The 27,640-nt window shown below is 32.3% G+C and overlaps 1 protein-coding gene across 1 annotated transcript in view; it reads left to right on the top strand.

Moving 5' to 3' along the window:
- The window catches only part of LOC124353122 (glycine N-acyltransferase-like protein 2), a 283,677-nt gene that overhangs the window by 12,440 nt on the left and 243,597 nt on the right, over nucleotides 1-27,640 (top strand). Inside the window, exon 2 of the mRNA XM_046802963.1 lies at nucleotides 21,048-21,151. Within this exon, the coding sequence (XP_046658919.1) occupies nucleotides 21,050-21,151 (102 nt within the window). The 5' untranslated portion in view covers nucleotides 21,048-21,049. The remainder of the gene's footprint in view (nucleotides 1-21,047; nucleotides 21,152-27,640) is intronic.

The raw sequence follows: 27,640 nt of genomic DNA, 5'->3' as shown, positions 1-27,640 counted from the left end.
TATTCCGAACGTTTTTTTTGAAATACATAGTAGTGTGATTTATACATACAAGCGGGTGCGAGTGAGATAGTACGTAATGTCTACGGCGATCTTTTACTACTGCGCATCAGCTGTCTTATATTCCGAACGTTTTTTGAATACATAGTAGTGTGATTTATACATACAAGCGGGTGCGAGTGAGATAGTACGTAATGTCTACGGCGATCTTTTACTGCGCATCAGCTGTCTTATATTCCGAACGTTTTTTTTGAATACATAGTAGTGTGAACGGTTTAAGACAGCTGATGCGCATGTTGGAAATGATGAGTACCATCAACCACAGAAGTTTGTGAACACCCTGTATTACAAACACAAATACTCTTGTCAAAAATTGAATAAAAATGTTTTTTACATGATTACACAGGGAGTTGGATTCGTAAATGTTAATTCTGTGTTAAGTAATGGAAAGTCATATAAAAAGTCATAGCATTAAAGTGTGTAAAAAAAAAATATAAAAACGAAATTTTTATTTAAATTTCATACAACTTTAAACAAGTTCATTAACACTGTGGTAATATTACTAAACTGAAATAGCACAAACGACACTGCAGGAGACATTTCAATATACGAGGAACTAAGTAAAACGCTAAACGATGTTACCTTATCCGCGCATGAAAGATAGATCATAACATGACTGTGTTAGGAAGGACACGACGTTTTAATTTACATGCAAATGTCCCATTTTCATGCAGGACAATCCCGTGCTGTTTCAAAAGCGGTGGAATTATTTCCATCGGCTCCCCTGCTATTATGTCTGTGTGAATGCAAGTTTTCGCAGATAGGATTGTCGATAGTTATTGCACACTTGCTACTGTACACTTCATTCGCAATAGAACACCATCGTTTGTAACATCGATGTCATAGATGACGTGAGTCGTAGCTAAAACATATCTTTTGAGACAGTCGAAAGATAATTATATTTCGTATATGGTTGATATAATGAAACATAACATTCGTTAAAAGTATTCGTACAAAGCCATTCCCACGAGTCAAATTACTGAAATTGATAAGCACACTGAAAAATGTGTAGCCTATCATCCCACCACCACTGGATGAACTATCATATAATTGGATGAAATCTTGCAAGATATTTAATCTCAGGGTCATTTTCCAAAACAGCAAATATAAAAATAAATCATACAGTCTACATTGTGAATTAAATGTAGAAAAACTTCCCACATCTACATGGCTCTCATTATACACTATATAATTGGCTTATGATGGCTTATGACCTTCTTCGAGGTTGCTTTCGCGTATTATAATAATTTGGTTTTTGTTATTTTACTTTCGATCTCTATCGTAAAGTAGATGAGATACGCATTTTGTCAAATATATGTTATTTTTTGTATCTTTATTACACAGTGACTCTATAGCACCTCCATGTAGAATATATTGAATGGGATTGTTATAAGAGAATCTTTGAAAGGAAGATAAGCTACAACAACGATTTGGAAAATATGCAAAGTAAATAGTGCTATTCTACACCTACCTGGCTGTTACGAGTAAAATCATTTCCTTGTTTGGATACTAACAATATCTAAGTTATAAGAATAATTCCCTATCTGGATTATAAAAAATAACTCAGTTGTTAGAAATTTTGTTTGGTACAAACTTTATCTGTTATACAAGAATTTTGATTAAATTACTGAACATTTGCTTGTGTAATCTTGCCATGATCACCTATCTGGCTGTTACAATCATTTCCTTGTTTGGATACTAACAATATCTAAGTTATAAGAATAAACTACTATCTATGGTGTTAAATAATCGTTGTTAGAGCCTTTGTAGGTACACAAACTTTATCTGTTATACAAGAATGTTGATTAAATTATTAAACACGTCCTTGTATAATCTTGTTGTAATCACCTATCTAGCTGTTACAATCAATTTCCTTGCTTGATACTAACAATATCTAAGTTATAAGAATAATTCCCTATCTGGGTTATAAGAATAACTTAGTTGTTAGAGCCTTTGTTTGGTACAAACTTTATCTGTTATACAAGAATGTTGATTAAATTACTTAAAACACGTCCTTGTATAATCTTGCCGTAATCACCTATCTAGCTGTTACAATAATTTTCTTGTTTGGATACTAACAATATCTAAGTTATAAGAATAATTCCCTATCTGGGTTATAAGAATAACTTAGTTGTTAGAGCCTTTGTTTGGTACAAACTTTATCTGTTATACAAGAATGTTGATTAAATTATTAAACACGTCCTTGTATAATCTTGTTGTAATCACCTATCTAGCTGTTACAATAATTTTCTTGCTTGGATACTAACAATATCTAAGTTATAAGAATAATTCCCTATCTGGGTTATAAGAATAACTTAGTTGTTAGAGCCTTTGTTTGGTACAAACTTTATCTGTTATACAAGAATGTTGATTAAATTATTAAACACGTCCTTGTATAATCTTGTTGTAATCACCTATCTAGCTGTTACAATAATTTTCTTGCTTGGATACTAACAATATCTAAGTTATAAGAATAATTCCCTATCTGGGTTATAAGAATAACTTAGTTGTTAGAGCCTTTGTTTGGTACAAACTTTATCTGTTATACAAGAATGTTGATTAAATTACTGAACACGTCCTTGTATAATCTTGCCGTAATCACCTATCTAGCTGTTACAATAATTTCCTTGTTTGGATACTAACAATATCTAAGTTATAAGAATAATTCCCTATCTGGGTTATAAGAATAACTTAGTTGTTAGAGCCTTTGTTTGGTACAAACTTTATCTGTTATACAAGAATGTTGATTAAATTACTCATCACGTCCTTGTATAATCTTGCCGTAATCACCTATCTAGCTGTTACAATCATTTCCTTGTTTGGATACTAACAATATCTAAGTTATAAGAATAATTCCCTATCTGGGTTATAAGAATAACTTAGTTGTTAGAGCCTTTGTTTGGTACAAACTTTATCTGTTATACAAGAATGTTGATTAAATTACTCATCACGTCCTTGTATAATCTTGCCGTAATCACCTATCTAGCTGTTACAATCATTTCCTTGTTTGGATACTAACAATATCTAAGTTATAAGAATAATTCCCTATCTGGGTTATAAGAATAACTTAGTTGTTAGAGCCTTTGTTTGGTACAAACTTTATCTGTTATACAAGAATGTTGATTAAATTACTCATCACGTCCTTGTATAATCTTGCCGTAATCACCTATCTAGCTGTTACAATCATTTCCTTGTTTGGATACTAACAATATCTAAGTTATAAGAACATTTCCCTATCTGGATTATAAAAATATCTCGGTTGTTAGAGACTTTGTTTGGTACAAAGTTTATCTGTTATACAAGAATGTTGATTACATTACTGAACATTTGCTTGCGCAATCTTGCTCGCCTGAAAACGTTTGAATAAAAATCACCTTCTTCTATGCAAAGGAAAGAAAGTAGGTCACAACTGGTAAAGAATTGATTGGAATAAATTCTTTTTGAGGGACTAGAAAGCGTGTGATTTATTTCATGATAGATACCTTATTAACTCTTTTCTGGACAGTGTCTAATGGAGCAGATACACGGATGAAAGTAGATACAGCCAGGATGGTGTATAAATGGATGTATGGAGTAACCGAAATTTGTATTTTTCATTTATCACTGTTATTTGCGGCGTAAATGCCAGCCATTTATCATATTGCTAGTAGTTACCCGCGGTTTCGCCCGCAATTTCGTAGGCTTTGCATCTGTATGAGCACTTCTGGTTCGAGTGAATTATATTTCCGACGCTAATCTTGAGTTTTCCTTCGTCCCACGATCAACAAAATGTGTTAAAAAGGGTATATTTATGGCCATTGTAATCTACTCCGACTTTGGCGGATTTTGCCTCTTTCCCGATTAAGAAAGTATATATACTGTATATACATAACTCTGGGAAGCCTAATTTTGTCAAAAGACTACTAATTTAGGTTCATAACAATCTATAAATGTAAAGTAAAAGTTAGACTACATTGTCTCTTATATCTGCACTGCTAGCAGTTACCCCCTTGTTTTGCATGCAATCTAGTAGGCGTTGCACGTGTATGACCACTGCTGGTTCGAGTGAATTATATTTCTGACGCTTTTTTCTTAGTATATTTTGTTCCATACTTGATTTTGCCTTTTTCCCCGATCAAGAATATATCAAAGATCTGAGAAGTCTACTTCTGTCAAAAATTAACTAAGACGGATTTTTTTATCAAAGGTTGTCTTATAGATCTAATAATTAATATTTGATAACAATATACAGTTAAAAGTACATTAACAATGACACTCACAATGCGTTTTGATTCTTTACAAACGGAAAATATAGTTATTATTTTTAGAACATTTAGTGCTATTATTACGATTACTATTTACGATTACGATTACTTTTAATTTTTTGGGCGGTCTTTATATCCATTGTATTCTGTCAAACTTAGCACGATAATCTACCTATAATACAGCTATGCTGGGAAAGGTCGATTCAATGTGAATGTTGAGTTTGCTCCAGTTCACCTTCCGCTCAATGCTTCTGAAATCTGACTTTGTCACAGACTTGACTCCTAAAGTCTTGGGTTTTTTTGAATTCATTGCTCACACATTCTGTAGCAACAATAAGCAAATTGCAGTGTTGTATCAATTTTAGTGGGTCTGTTTTACTTATTGCATTTGTTCACAATAATATTTAAAAATGTGATATTTTTATAAAAACCTCAACATTTTGATTGAACTTTTACTTGTTATTGTTAGAATAAAATATTAATAATGAAGGTAAGGAATATTATAATGTTGCTACATTCTTATGCAAACTACGGCAACCTTCGTCTTCAAAACCCCATTTAAAAAGTATTTTAAAGTCAAAGTTTGGTTAATATTTTATCATAAGCATTATACGAGACCATTTGAGGTGTTCATTTATCATATGATAATTCACTGATACAAAAATTGGCATTTATTTTCGTATAGAAACATGCCGTAGAACATAAAAGTTTTTTGGGAAAAGAGGCAGTGACAGTTTAACATTAGAGATATATGTACACATTAAAACAAATATATCCATATTGCTGGCCCAGCCACGATTTAGTATTTTGTACTAATTTGTACAGCAGTATCAAAAATTATTCCGAAAGCAATAAAAAGTTATTAACAAATAAGTAAAGGCCGAGCCGGCATGTTACTGGAATTTCATGCCATATCGGACTCGGTCTTGGAATTTCATGCCATGTCATAATTTCATGAAAACCATTATTCCACGAATTAGTACTCATTTAGTATGAATTTTTACAGAAGTATCAAAAATTTGGACCAAACACAGTAAAAAGTTATTAACTAAAACGTAATGGGCTCTGCCATGGTGAAATTTTATGTTGTGGTGGATTTTTCTGACAACAATATTATACCACGATTTAGTACTTATATTGTACTAATACAGAAATATCAGAATGTGTATCCAGTGCAATAAAAGGAATTAATAACGTAATGGCCGGCCCAGCAACGTGCTCTTCTGGCCAAGATGGAATTTGATGAAAACGTGTTTAATACTGATCTGAATTGTTTGACAAACAAAGAGCAATACAATTTAATGAGTTATTTTATTGGTAACAAATTTATGAACAAAGGTAAACTCACTACTAATTATTCATACAAACCAATTTTACAGAAAGGACAGTATTATACACATTTACATTGTAGGTACAATAATCAAATCGGTCAAATTCGATTAATGCTCACAAGACTTCTTTCCATACGGGTTTTTGAGGAACTAAATCGAAAATGAGTAATAAATTGTCGTATGATTTTGAACTGAACGTGGCTAGTGATATGAACATAAACCAATACAATGGTACAGGGTTATTGATAATATTGTAACGGGGATACGGTTTTAATTTACACCATAGATGTATAAATAAAAATTGTTAAAATATTAAAGCTATTTTATCTTTTTAATTTTAACATTGTTGATGAACCACATAGTAACTGATAGTAATAGTTAATACTCAACTTTTCAATACGATCAGATATTTAAGACAGACTCCAGGAAAATTCAAAGTCTTCCTACTGCGATCACAACCATTAAGTGACACAATGGAAGTTGCAGTTTTAAATATCAAAACCAAATGTTAATGTGCTGTTTAATGTGCTTATAACCTCGGCGGTGTTAAGGGATTAAAAAAAAATCACACCTTGGCTTGTATTGGCTGTCGTGGGAAAGTTTTCTTGAATAATTGAACGCCTATTCAATGCATTTTTAAATACAGCCGCCATTGGTGCAAGTGGAAGTGGTTGGTGGTGCTTGAGGGAGGGGGGGAGTAGTGAAATAGATATGTTTAGAATCACAACCGGAGGCCTATTGTTGTAAAGGTTTTAATGTGTGAGATTTGGTAAAATAAATACCAAAAGCCAGCAAAACCTTATACTAATAGTTCAGTTGGAAGAAGCGGATAGTTTTTGTGACAGCAGAAATATTATTAATTTATTTCTTAGAAACAAAAGTTTATGAAATTCTATAAGCATCCCAAAACAATTCTTATTTTTTTCTCTAGGTCCATAATTAACAAAATTATGAATTTTGAATGGTATATAGCATAAGAAGCTGGCCAATAAACATGCCAGAGATATTTATAAGTGAAAAATTTTGTGATATGTTTGAAATTGTTTCAGTATTCATTCACCAGTTCTCGGTGGTTGAAACATTCATATGGGATTTACATGTCGTCAGTATCTTGAAAACAGTTCGAGTTACAGAACAATTATTAATTCCAAAATGTGTTGGAAATGATATTCCAAAAACCTGTTGATTTCTCTTTAGATCTATAAATAACGGAGTTCGGAACTGTATTAAAATTTTAAACGCCCGTATATTGGCAAGAAATTGGCGTACCGAGTTGACCTACGAACTTAATAAAAATATGTACAAATTGATTTTTGTTATATATAGTTTTGGGCTCTGGAGGTCATGTTCGACAGAGTTATGTGGGAATTTTCTACCATTAGGACATTTACAAAAGGCTGATTTTAACACAAAATATACCTAAAACTAATATCAACTTTACTCACCTTAAGAAAATCTCAACCTGAACCTCTAGTGAAATTATCGTGAGTTTTATCCCAAAAGGATAATGTTAAATCTCAAACTTTAACGCTCTTATTTTGTTTATCTAGAATTGAGTAAAATGCAGCAAAATGCAGTTTACTTTTTCTTTAAAATGTACTGTATACTATATAGAAAAAAGTTAGATTGATTTTATGAATAACTTATAAAAATATTAAAAAGTGTTAAAGCGTTTGTGTGCGTAATAACAACATTGCGTTGTAACTTAACTCATATATGTTTATAGTACCAATATTGGGACAGGAAATAACTCCAGGAAGTTGCCAGCGGCTTGTAGAGCCGTGTAGTTCTTGGGTTAATATGACTTAAACATGCTAGTGCTCTGTTACTTTAACTATATGTAGTACCCTTAGTTCCAATATTGGTGAAGCAGGAAACTCCATAAAGTTGCTAGCGGCTTGTAAAGTCGTGTAGTTCTTGGTTTAATATGAGTTAAAACATGCTAGTACTCTGCTACTTTAACTATATGTACTCTTAGTTCCAATATTGGTGTGGCAGGAAACTCCATAAAGTTGCTAGCGGCTTGTAAAGTCGTGTAGTTCTTGGGTTAATACGAGTTAAACATGCTAGTACTCTGCTACTTTAACTGTATGTACTCTTAGTTCCAATATTGGTGTAGCAGGAAACTCCAGAAAGTTGCCAGCGGCTTGTAAAGTCGTGTAGTTCTTGGTTTGATATGAGTTAAACATGCTAGTGCTCTGTTACTTTAACTTTATGTAGTACCCTTAGTTCCAATATTGGTGTGGCAGGAAACTCCATAAAGTTGCTAGCGGCTTGTAAAGTCGTGTAGTTCTTGGGTTAATATGAGTTAAACATGCTAGTGCTCTGTTACTTTAACTATATGTAGTACCCTTAGTTCCAATATTGGTGTAGCAGGAAACTCTTAAAATTTAGCACATGCTTGTAAAGTCGTATAGTTCTTGGGTTAATATGACTTGAACATGCTAGTATTCTGCCACTTTAAGATGGGACATCTATATTCCATGTCTAAAATTAAAGGCGTAAAGAATTTGAGGAACATTTTCTAATTGGTTAATATCAAGATAATCGCCAGTACAGATAATAAGGTAGTAATAAGGTTGTATGGTGGGATGAATATTGGAGCAAGATTTGATGACAATCGAAACTTCTGGTACTTTTCAGGTTTTATCATGAACTACTTCCGCACAAGTACAGTAAGACAGTCTTGGTCCGAGGTATCTGTGAGTTCCAGACAATGAAGGCCACTCATTGCAAGAGTGAGCTAAGCTGCGACTGCGTAAGTCAGCGTCTTGTGTTTATCTACGACACGCGCTGACTGTGTCCTAGGGCAGCTGTGCCTGGGTTCTCGGAAGTCCTTATCGTTTGTCAAAATGATAAGTGGCTTTGCGAAACGTTATAAACAATGAACTAATCAAGTAATGCTTGTGTATTTTTGGCTGACTGAGCTTTAGAGGTAAACAATCTTTGTCGATCTGCGTATCAAGCTCACACGTAGTCTCGAAAATGAGCTGACCAATAGCTTGAAATATTGCGTAATGTTTTATCTCCATATAGGCAACACTGAGTTGGATGATAGTGTAAGTCTCTCCATGGGATTTGGCTGAGCGGTAGCAAACATTTTTACATTGGCATATGTGTAAACATGACAGCAACAAGAAACTTGCAAAATAAATACGTTTGTAAATACACTGAGTATAGTCACGTGATTAACAGATTAACAAAAGTAACCTAAATATATCGTATTTTGATAACTTGTTGTGTAGACTTTATTATTTAAACACTGTTGTGAAACCCAACTCCATAAAAAATTGTGGTCAGATTCCGTTATATGCCCCCAACGCTTAAACTTTTTCAATGAACTTAGAACGTTATAAAACGATATGCCCCCAACGCTAATTTTTCATTTACGGATGATTATAATGAATTAAAATTGGTTACTAGCTAAGAAAAAAAGGGTACTTACGTATTTTATCGACCACACCCCTTCATTTCTCCAAGCACAAAAATTCAACAAAAACAAAACTCTTTATTGGAAAAAAAACACAAAACTTGTTTTTATTCATAATTTTATTCATAACTGTACCTATGATAAGATAGGTTTTAGTTTATAGATTTTTAAATCAATATGTTGAAATGACGCTTGCAATGAAATTTTGTTAATTGTTTTACTGCAATAAAGAATTATTATTATTATTATTCTTGATCACACTCCACCACCCAAAATGCGAGTACCTCTGGCCATCAGCGCGGCCTTCGGCATCACCTTTGGTGGTCAACGAAAGAAAAACATCCCTCGAGATAGTACATATCAGTAAAATATCAAATTCTAGAGGGTCTAATCAGAAATATAAATTGAATTTTAATGGAAAGGCAATTATGTACCGTGCAAAAAACTTAAATAATCATGTGATGCCGCGCGGCCTGCCGTAATCGGGATTCTCGAGAAAGATAAGATAACAGCGACAACAATACCGACCGCAATACCTGGAAATGCTTGTTGATTGATGGAATGTTAGTTCTGTTACTCAACTACATCGTTTTATAACATTCTAAGTTCATTGAAAAAAGTTTAAGCGTTGGGGGCATATAACGGAATCTGACCAAAATTGTTAATGTATCATGTGGAAAGATAGATAGATTTCATCTGAAGCTATAAACTCCGCATGAAACTTTGGCATTTCTACAATGGCAAGATTGGGGCTATGTTGGAACATGTCCAAACTTGAGATTTAGCTGAGAGTAACTAAATCCTATCACTTTGTAGGCTGACACAATTTCTCTCTTGTCTTCTGGAAGAATGTATAAATTTCGTCTCTGTATGATTGTCTGTCTATCTGTCCGCATGATATGATAAGATTGAAATGAGCAATGACTGGAAATGTTGTGAGAAATCTTATCGAAACCTGTTACGCGTGGCGTACTTCTACCTGGTTGTAATAAATATACAAAAAGTTTGTTTTAGAAACCATACAGAAATTGGTAAGATAACAGTCATTTGAACATTTGCTATCGTTACTGTCCTAGATATAGAACTCTACGTTTCAAGGATAGGTTCTAACCCCTTCATCAGGTGTCAAAAGCCTCAAGGAATTGTGTTACATACGGATGTTACGCAGTTCAATTGTTCTGTGCATTGACAATTGATATCGCTCTAAGCCCTCACATACATACTTGAGTTTATTTAGGTACAACTTTTTCTGTTGTTAACTTTGACTTCGGTATTTTCCAGTTTTTAATCATTTTTGTGTACATTCATCCTTAACTTTTTTTTGATATCTGATGAAAAAGATTAATTCAATCCTCAAAACTTAGTGTCCTATTTTTGTAACATTAGCGATGACAAGTGTCCTGTAACTTGAAATTCTATCAAATTATCAAAGTCAATAAGGTCAATAAGAAACTTTAAACGAAGCATAAAAAAAACTTATTTTTAAAGTTTGTTCTGATATTGTTGGACTAGTATTTTTCTCAGTATGAGATTTTTATTTCTTTCACAATATAATTTAATAAAAAAGCACTTTCGCCAGTTAAGCCATCATCCTAAATGGAAAACGTGTGTAAAGTATAAAAAATATGATAAAGCAGTTAGAATAAAATTTCAAACTAATTGTAAAGACAAAAGAGTAGTAAATTACAAAAGTATTATGTAGAACAATATGGATTAAAATCAATAATTTTTAAATGTATTTCTTCTTTTACTAATGGTATAGAAATGTCACAGAATTTTCAGGAGGCTGAATAATCTAAGACTTAACAAAATTAAAACAAAAAATCAAACAACTAGAAACTTAGAATGTAATGTATAAAATTGGCTTTTGATGCAAAAAGATTATATCGGACAAACATCAAGCCCTGTGGAAACGAGACTAAACAAACATATTTATAATAAAAAAGATATCGTTTAAAAATCTAAATTAGTGGAACATGCTATAAAGTAAAATTACCATATAAATTTTGAATCATCAATTAGTTTTTAAAGAATCTTCCTGGACTAAAAGAAACAAAATTGAAAGTATAAGTATGACTGTTTTTAAAGATGAATGTATTTCTTAACCTTTTGTAAATTTCATTGGAAATACAAATATTATGAATTGTAATTTTATTATTAAATTATATTGTGAAAGAAATAAAAATGAATTTTTATATTAAAATATCGTGACCTCCATCAAGTATACAACGCAGAAAGTACCGTTAAGGGAAATGCTGAGGTTTTTAAAGCCAGAAACCATTTCTATTGGTATTGCATGCCACTGGGAACAAGGAAATGGTTCAGTGGATGTCAGAAAAATTAGTATGTTTGAAAGGCTGTTCTGATTATAAACTACTTTATCCGTCTGGAATTTTGGTTGTCTGACTACGTTCTCGTATCCTAGCGTTAGAAGAGGTCTCACAGTGGAATCGTATCACCACGGATGAAGCTTACTAGAAAGACCCAAAGCTTCTAGAATTATAATTCGGTCGAAAATAGGAAACATATTATTTAGAAGTTTTTAGAACTTAGTCATATAATAACGGTATATAAAATTAAGTAATATAGTAAAAAATGTCCTTTCGGAAGAAGTAAGTAGATGTTTGACAACAGAAATATTGACTATTGATTTTTTAACAACAGTTTGAGATCCAAACAAATTGTGGAATACAAAAAGTTTAGGAAATGTTAAATGCATTTTATAAAACTTTTATTTTTTCCTTGGTTCATAAACAAACTTGGTTGGGCTTTTGGGGTAGTCATTGTTTCCATAGGCTACGTAATGTATCACTTGTGTATAACATTTGGAACGGGGGATGGGTTTGGGCTCCGACACATTCCTTAATTTCTACCATGAGGGCAATAGACGTATTTTGTAAAAAGATCTACCTAGAGCCAATGGCGCAGTGTAGCGGATATAACGGTTATATCCAGATAAGCAAAATCGAGCGTGGCAGCTGCTTGGATTAGTGACCGTTGAGCGATCCTGTCCTTGCAAGCAGCCCGCCTGCCCGGCCATTGGTGGTGGTTCGGAAGTCACCTTATAACCGTTGGTCCCCAGGTTAAGTGTTATAGAGGGCTTCTTAGCTCTAACTTCGCCTGGTAAAATAAAGCATCCCTACTTTACTTTACTTACTTACTAAAAGTACTGTTTTTAAAATGGCGTGCCATACCTCTATTACGTACCTCGTAGAAGAGGACGAATTCTTGCGACATCGCATATTAAGATTTAGAGATAAAATGGCACGCAATATATTTTCAGTGACAAACGGGAAGTGGTGGGAGATAACCATCAGAGCAAAGTTACCCGGTTGCCATGGAAACCGTCCATGTTGATTGCGGGAAAGTGGGCAGATAAACATGGCCGGTTCGTATACAAACAATGGAAACTAATCACGTGATTAGAACTCTGTAACTGTATGTATTACGGAGTAAGTGGTAGTAATACTTTCTTGAGGGATTTAAACTGTTTTATAAAACTTTATCCATTGAGAATTTCCGAGTCGCTTGGCCCTTAGAAATATCTCTTACCTGGAGTACGCAGATGAATAAAATCTTTTTTAATAATATAAAATAATAGTATGAAAAGTGAGTTATACTAATTTATAATTTCTATTGTTCTAAAGAGGGATGAGAAACTACTCAAAATCCATTTGGATTTTTGGAAAAGGTTTTAAAAATTTGAATATTTTTAGATGATTAAAACTTTTTGAACCCTATTTATCGCATGTTTACTAAAAGTACTACAGGATGGTATGTCTTTCAAAATTATATCTATGTGAAAAGGATAAAATTTGCAATACAGGTAAACCGTTCATGTAATGGATAATACCAAGCAAAAATTAAAATTGGAAAAATAAATTAATTTCTTTCTTTAGCGAACAGAATGTAATAAGGAAATGAGAATGTTCCCGTTAAGACACCGTGAACTTTAAACAATTGTCCTGCAGTTTTCTTTCACAGTTTTAATGAGTTTTTAACCGCATCTATCCAGAATTTCCACCTTATATTCACAGTTTTGACGTTGCATTATTTCCAGGTACTTTTGTTCTTAATTACCAAATGAATTACTATGAATCCTTATAAAATAATTACTGAGTTTTTTTCCGTTGACGAAATCCGTGTTAGGGTTACGGGTAATGTAATTGTTTCATAATTTATTCTATGCCCTTTAAAACGTCTACAACATTTAAATTATACTTCGCCTTTGATAAATATATATGGTATAAATATATAAATATATATTTAAAGAAAACGGTATGGTTTTGTATACGTTTTGAATCCTATGCTGTTTAAACGAGAGTTATTTATAATAGATGATACTTTTTACTGTTTAAATTAGAAAATTTAAGATTTAGATGGGAATGAATGGCACAACAATCTCAAGAAAAGATTTCTATGTACAGTATTTAGTTATTGTCTAACTTCGTGTAGTTTCTTATATTCAAAACTAGGGAAATTTTGTTCATTCCCATTTTTACTAGTTATTAAATTCATAACACTTTTACTATATACTAATTAAGCTACAATAATTCACTAACAATGTCATTCACTCTAAAATATTAAGAAGAAGTCAATTCTTTAGAGCATTGTTAAGAAAGAATACTTATTCTTTTCTACAGCAGAATTAGTATGAAATTTTCAATAAAAATAGTTACAGTAGGGGTGATTTAACTTAAATAAATAACCCAGGACGGTCATTTATGCATAGTTTACGTAAGTTATAAAAGAATATAAAAAATATTATCGGTTTTAGACCGTTTCTTTTTCGTTGAAGTGTCCAAAAATTGCTTTAACTTAAACTACAGACGATTAGATTTGAAAATGATAGCGATAAAAAATCCAAGGACATCTCACTTATGACAGGATTTCAGTTTTTCAGTTTTAAAACCATTTTTAGAATCAGATTTAGGGTGAACTATAAATATAAACTGTTATAGATCGTGTATGGCATAAAACCTTGTGTGTTTGCTGAATGTTGTTATAGTAATCTGTATCGGATTTTCCTACATTCTTGTTTCATAAAGATCATTAATACAACACATGAAACAACATCATTATTCAAATTATATGTATTTATAGAATATTCTTAATTGGTCATTGTTTCATTGTTGAATAACCATAAATAGCAGAACATCTTTTTATAGATGAATTAAAACATCCAAAATCAAAAACAAAAATCCAACATTTAAATGTTCATCCATTTACAAAATCACAAAGACCCTGTAAATTGGCATTTTTGTGTGATTTTTATTCATCCATTAATACTTTTAATGGAGCACTAATACAATAATATTTAAAAGCCACTTTGTGCTCGTTGTATTTAAAATCTTATTATTAAATTTTCTTATTCAATCTGACAGATTTCTTAATTATTAAAGTCTTGAAAGAATACCTCCATACAATTATATAAAATATATTTTTAAATGGCAACAATTTCTGAGATAAATGTTGGCCAGTAAAGGCTATTCCCGTCTCCAGACAAGGTTTAATGTATTAAGTTTTACAGTAGTTATGTCAGCATTTTATGAGATTTCAGTATTGTTCCCAAAGTTAAAGTGACATAAAAGTGCAGTCCAACAACCATTTTATAAGTGACCACTGTGACGTTAGATACACTATTACAAAGATTATAGCATTTCGTTCTGTAGTTTGAAGTTTTAGATAATGTCATTCACGCCAAAAATTGTAAGAATAAGTAGATGCTTGTGTAATATAATACTTGAGTACACGATTCCCATTCATAAATAGAAAACATTTGTTCAAACGTGAACCTTTAAAAATAAAGTACTGTTATATTTTCGCCAATGTTTTGTTAAATCTTTTCATCTAGTGCCTTATATATATATATAAATATATAAAAGGATATATAGGATAAGATATAAGATATAGGATAAGATATATATATCTCATATCTAGATATATATATATATATATATATATATATATATATATATATATATATATCTCATAAAAATAAATTATTCCAATATGAGAAATCATCCTATCATCTAAATTTAATCCATGGTGAGAAATAAAATCAATATGAGAAATATTTCAGTAAAGAGCTTTTAGTTTCATTTTTTCAAGGTAAAATTGAGTAACAAATACATTTTTGTGTGATTGTTAGTTCCTTTCCATAAAGATTTCGAATACTGGACATCGTAACTTAATAGTAGTACGTATGCAATACACAAAATCGTAACTTACACCGAGTTTCGTGAGGTTTGTCCAAAATTATTTTTTGTGTCCTAGACGAATGCGTCTAGATGTTTTTCAAGAGAAGCAAATGCACGACTCACACAAATAAGTTAGAGTTAAAAAAAGTTTCTGGATAGTATGAACTCTCTATCTCTAACATTCCTTCAGAAATTTTAATACCCAACATTTTAATTACAAGAAACTCTTGTGAGCAAAAATACTTTTTCGTACTCCCTTAAAACTAGACATGGCAGCAGAAATATTGGTATTTTAAAATTTGGAGTTGCGGAAGCCCTTCCCCTTATTGAGACTTTACCCAACGTTTTAAATGAATGAATAAATGAATATTTATTTTCGCATAGATACACATATCACAACATTATATACAAAAACAGGAAATGATCTCCACATGGGCGTAGCCTGTGTGTGAAGATCGAGCCGCGATCAGCAGCATGAATATATACTCATTAACAGTATAAGTACTGTAAAATCTTCGTATGGAAAATTAACGCAATGACAACATGAAATTTACAATATAAATGCACCAAAAGTAGGCCAAACAGTTCCAAAACAGCTTCCAAGTTTTATTTATTAATCTTCGAGAGGTTTTAAAAATTAAATAGTTAAATATGACCATCCTGTATAGTGACATATGACAATAAAATTTAAAGTATATAACTAAATAACCCACGTTTATGACCTTTTCTTGCATTTGCACTGTATTAGCCATTAATAAATGCAAGCAACCCAGCGATACTAGCCTACGTACTATACCAACGATGGTGATATATTAATAGTTAAATTGACAATTTATACATTCACCCTCTGGAGACTGAGACGAGAATGGAGCTGTTAATTAGCATTGTTAACGGTTCAGTAAATTATAATACCCTTACCACAATGAACATTTGTTTTGTTATCCTAATAATATAAATGTGAAAGTGCCTTTGTTTGTTTTGCTTTCACGCGTAAACTATTCAACCGATTGTACTCAGCTTTTACATGGACATTCTAACGGTTTCTGGGACGAATATTTTCCTATTCTCATTTCGAATGTCCCTCTGGGCTGCGCCCCAATGGACTTTAAAGTAGCGGAAAATCCCATCTGGGTTTCATTTTGTACACCCTGTATAATTCACTCAAACCCTAGGTCATAAACCTAAGAAATTACGTACAAAACAGCGGGTAACTGCTAGCAGTGCAGATATAAGAGGCAATGTAGTCTAACTTTTACTTTACATTTAAATAATTTTATGAAACCTAAATTAGTTGTATTTTGACAAAAGTAGGCTTCTCGAAGCTGTGTACGTATATATAATTTTTTTCTTGATCAGGAAAGTGGCAAACTAATCATTGATGTCAGAAATAAAATTCACTCCTCATACAGGTTCAAAACCTGAGAAATTGCGTGCGAAACCGCGGGTAACTGCTAGTAACTCGTGATAGTCATTTAGTTTGATTTATTTTTACTACTCATAAACTAAATGTAAACTCCGATGATGCACATTTAAAGTTATTTAACAAAATGAAATGGAGGCTTATTTCGTAAAAGGTAAAAGTTCAACAATTTATCGTCAAATACAAAATTGTAACTATCTACTGTACAAATAACAGCAAATAGTGTTTTCATTTTGATAAGGAATGTCTATAATTTATTTCAAAATTTTTGAATTCAGATTTAATTTCGAAAATGTAATAGGGGAAGTTACCTAATTATATAAATTTAATTGTAGTCAATAACACACAACATATCGGGCTAACTTTATATATTTCCAAATACGTTATGGAGGAGTGGGGTGTGTTACTGTTTCGACAATATTACATACAGTAGTTAATGTATTTTAAACTAATATGAACATTACATTATTAAAGTATATTTACATTACATACTGTAAATTAGCAAATGTTAGGGATTACGTTCACAAAGCTTAACGTTTTTGCATATTTTCTAACTAATTTCAATCACCGTAAAGTGTATGGCCTCGTTGAGCATTTAAATTATTTTTAATTCCATTTATGAATGATTAGTCAGAGCAGACATTCCAGTAACTGCAACTGTGTCAGCAATTATGAGCAACGCACAGGCAGAACGGTGCGGGGGGGGGGGGGGGGGGGGGGGGGCACAGCCTCTGATGTGTTCATTCGGGAGAAGACAGCGCAATTAAATTCACTGGCATTTAATTAAGCATTCTTTGTTTTACTGTACGTCACTGATGGAACTGACATTTCCAGTCAACTTTGCACAGCTCGGTAAAACTCTCTTACTGCACAGCGATGACCAATCTTTATTTTTTTGTAACCGAATACCTGTAAACGGTCATAGGCCAATAGTGATGTTGGGAGAAGAACAACTTAACGAAGTATATAGTACTAAATTCCTTGGTATATTCTTAAATAGAGATTTGACATGGAATGTACATGTGGACAATGTATGTAAAAAGGTATCATCAGGCATTTATGCTCTGAGATACCTGTCACAATTTTGTTCAAGGCAGATCATGAGAACGGCTTACTATGGGGTTGTATTTCCCCACCTGTCCTATGGCATTGCATTATGGGGCAGTTGTGGGAATGCAGCTTTTCTGAGACTTTTCAGACTACAGAAGAGAGCGCTCAGAGCGATTCTGAAATTGAAAATTAGGGACTCGTGCAGGAATAAATTTAGGGAACTTGAGTTTTTGTCACTGCCCTGCTTATACATATTTGAGACAATAATATATTGCCGTTCGAAGTGTGTGCTGACGCAGGGTAGGGACGTTCATAATTATAATACTAGAGGCCGGGAAAATTTCAGATTTGCCCAAAATAGACTAAAATCTTACGAAAGCCTACCATCTGAAGTTGGTGTAAAATTTTTGAACAAACTTCCTGATAATATAAAGTACCAGACGAACCCTTTGCATTTTAAACGATTGCTTAAGCGTTATTTAATATTAAATGAGTTTTATAGCGTGACCGAGTTTATGGAACATACAACTTGATTGGACATCTCTCACTGGGTGTTGACATGTCTATTCTTATGTTGACATTGTTAATTTTAGAAGTAGATCTTGTTTTTTTACTAGGTACAACAATTGTTTACATAAAATAATTTTAAACATTAACATAATTTATTGATAAATATATAGAATTACACGATAGTTATAAAGTTATGTCTTCTGGCAATAAAGAATTGTGATTGTGATCTTGTCCTTCCGCCAATCCACGGTGGCTGGACTGCTTTCTTGCTGCTTCCAGTAGACCGCAAATTTGGCAAAGACAGATCTGCGTCATCATCTTGCCTAATTAGATGTCGATATTGAGATTCCATTAGAAACTCCATTGAGGTGATTCTCTCTTTATTTTCTCTCACCATTTGGATTTATAATTGTAATGTAATGTTTCTATTACTAGGCCTACTTAATTCACGTAAGATATTTTCATTAATTTTGTGCGTTGTTTGAATTATTGTTACATAAAGCATAATATAATTATAGCCATATAAGAATCTCGTGTTATGGTTTAAATCCTTTCATGCTGTCAAATTTATCAATTGACCAGTAAATTTGTATTCTGGTATTGTATAAAAAAGTATTTGTATGTTTTGGATTTTGGACTTTCGTGGTAAGTGAGATAGTTTTAAATAAATAATACTTATATGATTACTTTTTCCGAAAAATATACCTACAATAAGCACACAATAAATATTAAAACCGTCTGTCCAATACTTTTTCTTAAAAGGATACAGCAAAATCACGACGATTAAGTGTTTTTTTAACCTCGGCACAAAGCTTGCCGTGTTTCGAAGGTTTCATGCAATTAACATGATAAAGGTTTTGGATTTTGGTCCTTTCTTACAGTTGATAAAAGGACCCTTAATTGAGAACTTTCCGTCAATAGTGAAATGCTAAATTCCAACACTTGGATTCCAATTTGTTTGGTTTTCACATGGTTTTTACTGGGTATCGGTGAGTTGTTATGTACAAACATTATTCTAATGTAATTTCTGTACTTCATGCTTTGATATTGATATGTTTTAGAAGTCACGCTATATCACAAGCACCATTATGTAATATTTTCATCAGTGACGTTGTTTCTTTTCATACAATAATGAAATGTGCATTGTCAAATGAACCAGAACACATTTTTTCAGTGAACAACATGGTTAAAATATACCACACCACATTTCGCATTATAGGATTCACAAAATTACAACATTTAAAATCTATAGCTCATTTCAATCTAGGGTCGTCTTTTGTAGAGACAGACAATCATACAGAATAGCAATTTTTACAGAACCCGACAGACGAGAGAAATTATGCCAGCCTACTGAATAATGGACTTTGATTACGCTCATCCAAACTCCATAGGTGGAAATTCACCATCATAGAACTAGTACCTATTATATTTATTTAGCAAAATTAGAAGTATACCTGTGAAATATTTTTCGAGACATGTATGATAACATATTCTTCGAGTTGGGTTTCATAGGAGCGTTTAAATAATAACAGACTACACACCAAGTCACCATTGATGGCGTTGAATATTCTAGTAATTAGATTACATAAGTGACTATTTCACATCTTAAAATGCCATGTTTTATTCGGCTGGTTTTCAAATTTATCTAATTTGTGATTTCCATGCGTTGCCATCACAGTTACCTCTCAGACCAATGAAAAAACATTTGCTAAAGTTCATCCTGAATTTCAAACAATGAATAGATATTGGTATTGTCTGTAATGAAATAAAGCCTAAAGCAAAATCTCCTGTTTGTAGTTCAGTCGTTATAGAGACATTCCGCGGACAGACAGACAAATAGAAATGAAATTCTTCAAGCATCTTCACTAACGCTCAGCCAATTAATTAATATCTGTATTCCAGTTAAATTTGTTAGAAATTAAACCCGAGCATTGTTGTTTATTATTTTCTTTCAGTATATTCATTATTAATAGTAAGACTCGATTCAATATATTTTTTATTTGTTTAACCTTAAAGTGGGTACAGCCTAGTTGACTATTGATTAATTTTAATTTGCGTATTAAAGGCGTGTTTCTGATCAGCCTTTAAATTATAGTTACAATGACATTACGATTCCCTAATTTTCAAAAAGAGGTAACATTGCAAAAATTAAAATATGAACAATTACACAATATTTTTTTAGTAACAAAGCGACACTACTAGTAAAAACATTAAACTCTAAAGAACATCACCATCTGCATTTTGTATCTGAATCTAGTTTTTATTTATAGAAATAATATAATTATTAATTTATACACCATTTCCTCTCCTGGTGTCAAAAGTTGTATATTACATTAATAGATTAATTATTTTGCAGCTGAACCTACAGTTAAAACTCAAGTTATGTTAATGTTTTTCTTTAAACATCAATAGTAACTTAAACTTAACTAAAATATACTTTATATGCTTATCAATGTTGAATCTGTTCAGGACCATCGTCAACATACAATACTAATGTTTCTATTGTTTGTCTGTTTCATGGTCAATGAAGAGTCAACATACAATACTAATGTTTCTATTGTTTGTCTGTTTCATGGTCAATGAAGAGTCAACATACAATACTAATGTTTCTATTGTTTGTCTGTTTCATGGTCAATGAAGAGTCAACATACAATACTAATGTTTCTATTGTTTGTCTGTTTCATGGTCAATGAAGAGTCAACATACAATACTAATGTTTCTATTGTTTGTCTGTTTCATGGTCAATGAAGAGTCAACATACAATACTAATGTTTCTATTGTTTGTCTGTTTCATGGTCAATGAAGAAATGGAATTATTGCCCGAAGGGAAGAATTTTCGATTGGCTCAAGAAGACGAACTTCCCGAAATTTTAGAATTCCTCTCAAATTTTCTCCCGGACGCTCTTAAGGTATGCTCGAACTATAATAATTTACTATATACGAATTTTTTAAATTTTCTAATTATGTGAAATATAATATTTTCAATTTATACTGTATATGACTAAGTTTTTATAAAGAATTAAACTAGCTAGCACAATTAATAGTTAACGCTTTACATAGCATGTATTCATTCAGATACATCATCCTCACTTTGTATATTTTCAGTTGGGTAACACACTCATTGTATTTACTGCCAAGTAAACAGTTAAAGGAAACTTCTGTTTCTTAAAGAAAGTAATTATTATCAAAGAAACAATTTATTACCTTTCAGATTCAAGTTGAGATAAATTCTAGTTTGCATTGATGGATTTAAATTAGGAGATTTTGATAAAGAAGAAAGTAGAAAAAAGTTGTGTATGAAAATATTGAGTTTGATGTTGTAATTACATATATTGAAATATTATTATTGTTATTTTAAAAACACCCAGTAAAATATCTTAAAAAGCTGCTGTTTTTAACTAAAACTTTTCATTAGATAGTAAAATTTACTCCATTTCATCTCTACATATAACACTACATATATATTAATTCTTATATTTGTAGTGTAAGATGCGTAAGTGTAAGATCTTCACATGAGTAAAACTGGAAATTGATTAAAGGAAATTCAGAATTCTTTACGGGGGTTAGACGAACTATCAACATTGTGAACACTGTTATTAGCTAGAAATTCTAGAAATTTTGTCAGCGCGTGTGCACACACTCGCACGCACACACGCACGCACGCACACACACATCCACCCACACACTTACAGCTTTCATGGAGGTTTGTTACTGTACTAATATCATAGCTTATACTGCCAACATATCCATAATTTTTTAAATTTACTTCACACCGAGTGGAATATTTTAAAATTGACAATTTCTTTGTGCAGGCAGATTCAATTAATTTTAAATTCATAACTAAAATAGTTTTATAGGTTTTGCCACCTTATCATTAAGAGACGCAGATGGAGTTTTGGAAATGTTTATTTCGATTAAATTGGTTACTTTTAATAAAGATCTAGTTGTTGGACCTGTTCAAGAGTTTTTAATTATTGTCTATTTAATTTTTACACATCAAAGTAACACTTTATTGGTACTTTTGAATTCAAAATATTCCTCAATTTTGTCTCTTTTTATATAGCATATTTGGCTGATAGTTTCTTTATATCTCCGTGAAACATATCAAATCTATATACTATCATCCTAATCCAAAACGATTAAAATAAAAACTAATTTAATAAATTACATTCTTGAAACCACAATTTTACAATATCAATGCGCGTTACGTTATACTATTTTGTATTCCCTGGACTTGTTTAGAATTTTGCAAGGAGCGCAACTTGGTTTATTGACTGGTTTACAACCATTAGTAACTTGTCTGGTCATACTGTAATGCTATGCGTATTAGATGATAATATGAACTCATAGTCCATTCGCCTTTCTCTATTATGAAACATTTTTTGGAGTACGCCACGTGATTCGTAATAGGTTTCGCTGACGTTGCATGCAAAATTTCTAGTCTACAACTACATGTTTTAATATGGCACATGTTAAAATGCCAAATAATTGTATACTCAGTTTGCTTGCAAATTCTGTGATTTTCTCGTTGCCGTCATTGTTAGTCCCGAGACAATGTAAACACTTATGTAAATGGGAGTGCAGATGGCCGAGCGGTCTACAGGGGTGCCCAACATACGGCCCGCGGGCCGAATCCGGCCCGCGAGTCAGTTTTATGTGGCCCGCCTTGTTGGCAAAACAACCAAATTTGTTTACAAGCATTTGAAATATTAAATAAATACAAATTTTGAGAACCAAGCAGTCCAGCCGATTTCACGTAGAACGAGCCGTATTCATTTGGTGGAGTATGAGTGTTGAAAGAAGTAAAGTAGTTGCAGACAGATTTCACTGACTACGGTGGTGGCTGCCGGCTGGCGAATAGAGCGCACGTAAAGCCTGGGTTTATATTTATTTCTACTAAAAGAACCTAAAAACATAATATATTATAAATCTTTACCTAACAATTAATAAATAATAAGAAATTACAATAATCAGGAAACAAGGACCAAATAACCTTAAAACTCATATTTTGCACAAGATTTCGGGAACAAACCTCGGGCAATACGTTTTGTTTGGGGTTCCAAATCCCCTGGGATGTTGGCCCGCCTGGCCATAAAGGCTTTATTTACAATGTGGCCCTTGGGTAAAAAAAGGTTGGGCACCCCTGGTCTAAGACATTAGATTTGGAGTTGGAGATAGCGCAGGTTCAAATCCTGTCTGTGACCGTTGCACTTTTTATCAGTACCATCGATCTTGTACTGTATCGACTCTCCCCCTTATCTGTTTGATAAGATTCTCGCACAGGCCAGTGGCCCATGAGGACGGGCAGAATAAGATAAGGCTTAAAAAGGGATTTGCCTCTTCTTAAAAGATAAGATAAGATAAAAAACGTACAAATCACAAGGAACAAATATGATAGAAAAGAGAATTTTTAACCAATACTTACAGGAATGTGAGACAGAGCATGCAGTGTAACCGCAACCCAAATGTGCACAATAATTGTTGCCCCCCAACCTCCAGTCTGGGACTATTTGCACCATTGCACTGCTGAGCTTGATTTGCAGTGTTTTAGTCCTGACTCATCAGCAATGCCAATAGCTACATCTTGTACATTGAGCGAGTGCTTAATAATCGGATAATACAGATAATAAGTACGGAACAATGGAGGTCAAGTACTAAAATTTAATTTGTCTCCTTAACTGAAATTCAAAGAAGGAAATGAATATTGTTACAAGAATCGGTGGTTTCTGTGTTATTAGAGGTTTGAGAAATAAGATGAATTTTCAATGGTAGTGTATGCTGAAAAAAGTATTTGGTACTTAATTATTTTTAAAGTGAATATAATTAATAATTTTAGGTTAACCACACTTATTAAAAAAATTTTTCAAGTAAAAATTGCACCGAAATAATGCAAGAACAAATTATGCTAGAAATCTTGACGTCGTAGTAATAAATAATCGATATTGTAAAGTTTTATTATGGCAAATAAAACTTACAAGCACCACTTTTTTATGTAAAATAGAAATATGACTGCCACGTAGCTGGCTAAATAGAGTAATAATGAATTAACATTATATTTGAGAGGTGCTTTTATTCTCTTAATAAAAGTTTAAAATTTTTTCCCTTGAAGTTGATGCCGGCTTATTAAATATGCGATGCGTCAGCATCTTGGCCATACATGAACAAACATGTAAAAAAGGAACGACTGCTTAATTTTTCTGAACACATTACACCGATATCGTTTATTTAAGTTTGTTATTGCATTTTGCATTTCGAAAGAGTAACATAATTGTGGACAGTTGGCATCGTTAAGCATTATGAGTGATTTTTCTGAACTGGTTTCTAAATCCCTTCTAAATGTGGCGGATCCTGAAATATAAGATGCTGTGTACATCATCGTATAATTTATTGAAAGAAAAATTGACACTGAAAATGTTCAAATTAAAACTTAACGGTATGTTAACATCGTTACTAGAAATCCAACGCAAAAAGTCTCACTGCATGATTTACGTCTCACTGCATGATTTACGTCTCACTGCATGATTTACGTACCACATCCTGCTGATTGTGGAAAAGGAAGACTGGTAAAAGGAAGTTGCGAAAGTAGAAACCCACATCATGGTTTAGGAAGGACATTATTAAGTACAAGAAGCTCTAGTGGGAAGAAAAAGTGGGCGAATGCGTTCGGGATTACATTTTCTTATCCAGGTGTTGATCCTAATGTGATAGGATGTCTTCGAAGACTATTGCATGTTCCTTTCATTTATATATTTTTATTAGATTTCATAATTATGGTTTTAAATATTGCTAGCGCAAGTGGACTGACTCAGTACTTAACAGTTTATCTGTCATTGTTCTGTACTAAGCCTCAATTAATGTCCGTTTGTTAAAACTCTCTACAGAGTGTTATATTACGTTCAATCCATCTAATTTGGGAATGATTTGCAGATCATCAATACTAGTTTAGAAATTCCATTAGCTCTTTCTCGTGATCTCTTGTGTTATTTAATCTCACATTCAGAGGTAGTTTTGTGTAGTCTGTATATCAATGTAGTATTTCACACAGTAAAATTAATATTTTTAATACAGCGTACAATTTGGGTTTACAACGAAAGTGTGTTATATACTGTATTTTGTGTTTTGTTTTTGCTCTTCATACTATTTCAAAAGTTTTTTCCGACATGTGCAATTTTGAATAAGGTTTTATTCAACCTTGAACTAATTAAAATAATAAAAACAACCAGCTCAAGCAGACCAATCACTTAATTCAACCTATAATAATTGAGATGACTTTGGTTCGTATAATTTGAGAAAGGAATTCAATAAGAAACCAAACAAAAATATGAAAATTATATAAATTGCTTCCTATCAGTGTATTATACGAAACACATACGATTAATTTAATATACACTAAACATATTTGAATAAATAGATAACAAAAAATAAAAAAATGAAGGAATCCTTCTTTACTCTCATTCCCTTCCTGTTGTGTTTTGTTTATTTGCTTCACAGTACGCCTAGCCTACCATATGGTGTGTACGTAAATCGGGCACTTTGTTGTGAAATTTGTGATTTTTATTATTTTCTTGGTTTTGAGCTTCAACTAAAGATTTTTAAACATAATTTTTTACATAAGGTAAATGGTTTGCGTTCAGTGCCATTTCTTGATTTTTTATTTTTTTTCAATTTGTTGTTATGAAATTTGCTTAATGTCTAATTTACACATAGGATTACATAGGATACATTTCATGTGGTACAACGATAACATAGATTAGTTTTAAAAACGCCAATTTGAACGTTTTTTGTGGTAACTAAATATGGTAGTTTTTAAATGTACAGTGTTGCAAGAACAAAGTTACATTTTTCTATAATTGAATTAGATCCACAATTTTTATAAAGATGAGAAATACAATCAGCAGCCAAGGTAAGGATCAGATGACTTTGTAGTAATCGTGTTATGGGCTATTTTCCCTCAGGATGATGTCCAATAAATCCTCCCCTACTCGGTCAGACCAGACGACGTGTTGGCTTTCTGTAATCTCGAATGATTTCTTCCCACACCAATTTATTCTGTTTAATAAAGACAATCAACTTAAAAACAATCTATACTATTGTAAAAACAAAGTTACATTTTCCTCTGATTAAATTCATTCCACAATTTGTACCAAAATGAGGAATTTCGATTTTCTTCTTCACCAATTCATCCGATCTAGAATGTAATAGTTTGAAAACTTCATATCATCAATATCTGATTATGTTTCGTAGTTTATCATCCAGTTTAAGGTACCCTTCATTGGATCAGTAAGTAGGTGAAATATTTAGAAGAGTAGACAGTTATTTCATAATGATGGCATATTAAAACTACTTGACGCAAGAATGATATTTTCTCAAAAAGTAGGAAATTATATTATTGCAGTTTTAATCTTTTATATAGTAAAAGAGAAAAAGAGCAATTATATATACGAGTATGTACTATTCAGGAGAATATCAAACTAGAGAATTTCCTAAATAAACTGCAAATAAATTTATATCACCAATCAATACCATTTAATGCTTAAATTTTCCAAACTCTAAGATGAAACGTTTTAAAGTGAATTTCTTTAAATTTGTTTCACAAAACCTACATCAAAACAAGATAACAATCAACTTAAATGATAGAAGACCACTACAAGAATACTCACACGCGCTTCAATGAATAACCCGTGATGGTATGCTAGTGCTCCATCAATATTGCACGGAATTAACGAGCCTGGAATGGTAGATAACGAGAGTTTGAAGATGGATGATTAAACGACGTGCTGTAGTTGATGACAAAACACGACCCTGTCATCATCAATCCTAACTATGAGTGCAGTGGCCACTACGTCACCATTGTTTTCTGCTAACAACGAATTTTAGATGAAAACTAAACATTTTTAAAATTTATACGATACACTTTGTGAAAACCTTGTGATAAATCTTGGGGATGCTCCGTTGCTTCTTGCGCTTTTAACACAGCGAGAGAAGGCAGGTAGTGTCAGACTAAGTAAAGAACCTTACTCAGTCTAAAGAAGAACCTAACGATATGCTTGCTTCTTCCAATTGGAAAAAAATGGTTCCTACCGACAAGCTATTAATAATTTATTTATAATATTTAAAGAAAAGCCGCTACTTTTGATTTCACACTGTTGAATAAACAAATTAACACTTTTGTAGTTAAAGTTTCATTTTAAGGTTTTTTGTATTTTTACCCTAAAATGATGACTCCAAAACTTTTGAAACATATTTTTTATATTACGTGTATGAAAAATATTTGTGTTATCCCTACACAACATTGACCTTTTTAATTTGGAGTTAGTGCATTTTTGAAAAGCTGGTAGCCTGTGGTAATAAAGCCATTCTATTCCCTGATTAGTCAAGCTTTAGCCATTCACGGCACT

The sequence above is a fragment of the Homalodisca vitripennis genome, chromosome 1 (assembly GCF_021130785.1).
Source record: "Homalodisca vitripennis isolate AUS2020 chromosome 1, UT_GWSS_2.1, whole genome shotgun sequence".
In the NCBI taxonomy this organism is placed as follows: domain Eukaryota; kingdom Metazoa; phylum Arthropoda; class Insecta; order Hemiptera; family Cicadellidae; genus Homalodisca; species Homalodisca vitripennis.
This window is presented reverse-complemented; position numbering and strand designations above follow the sequence as displayed.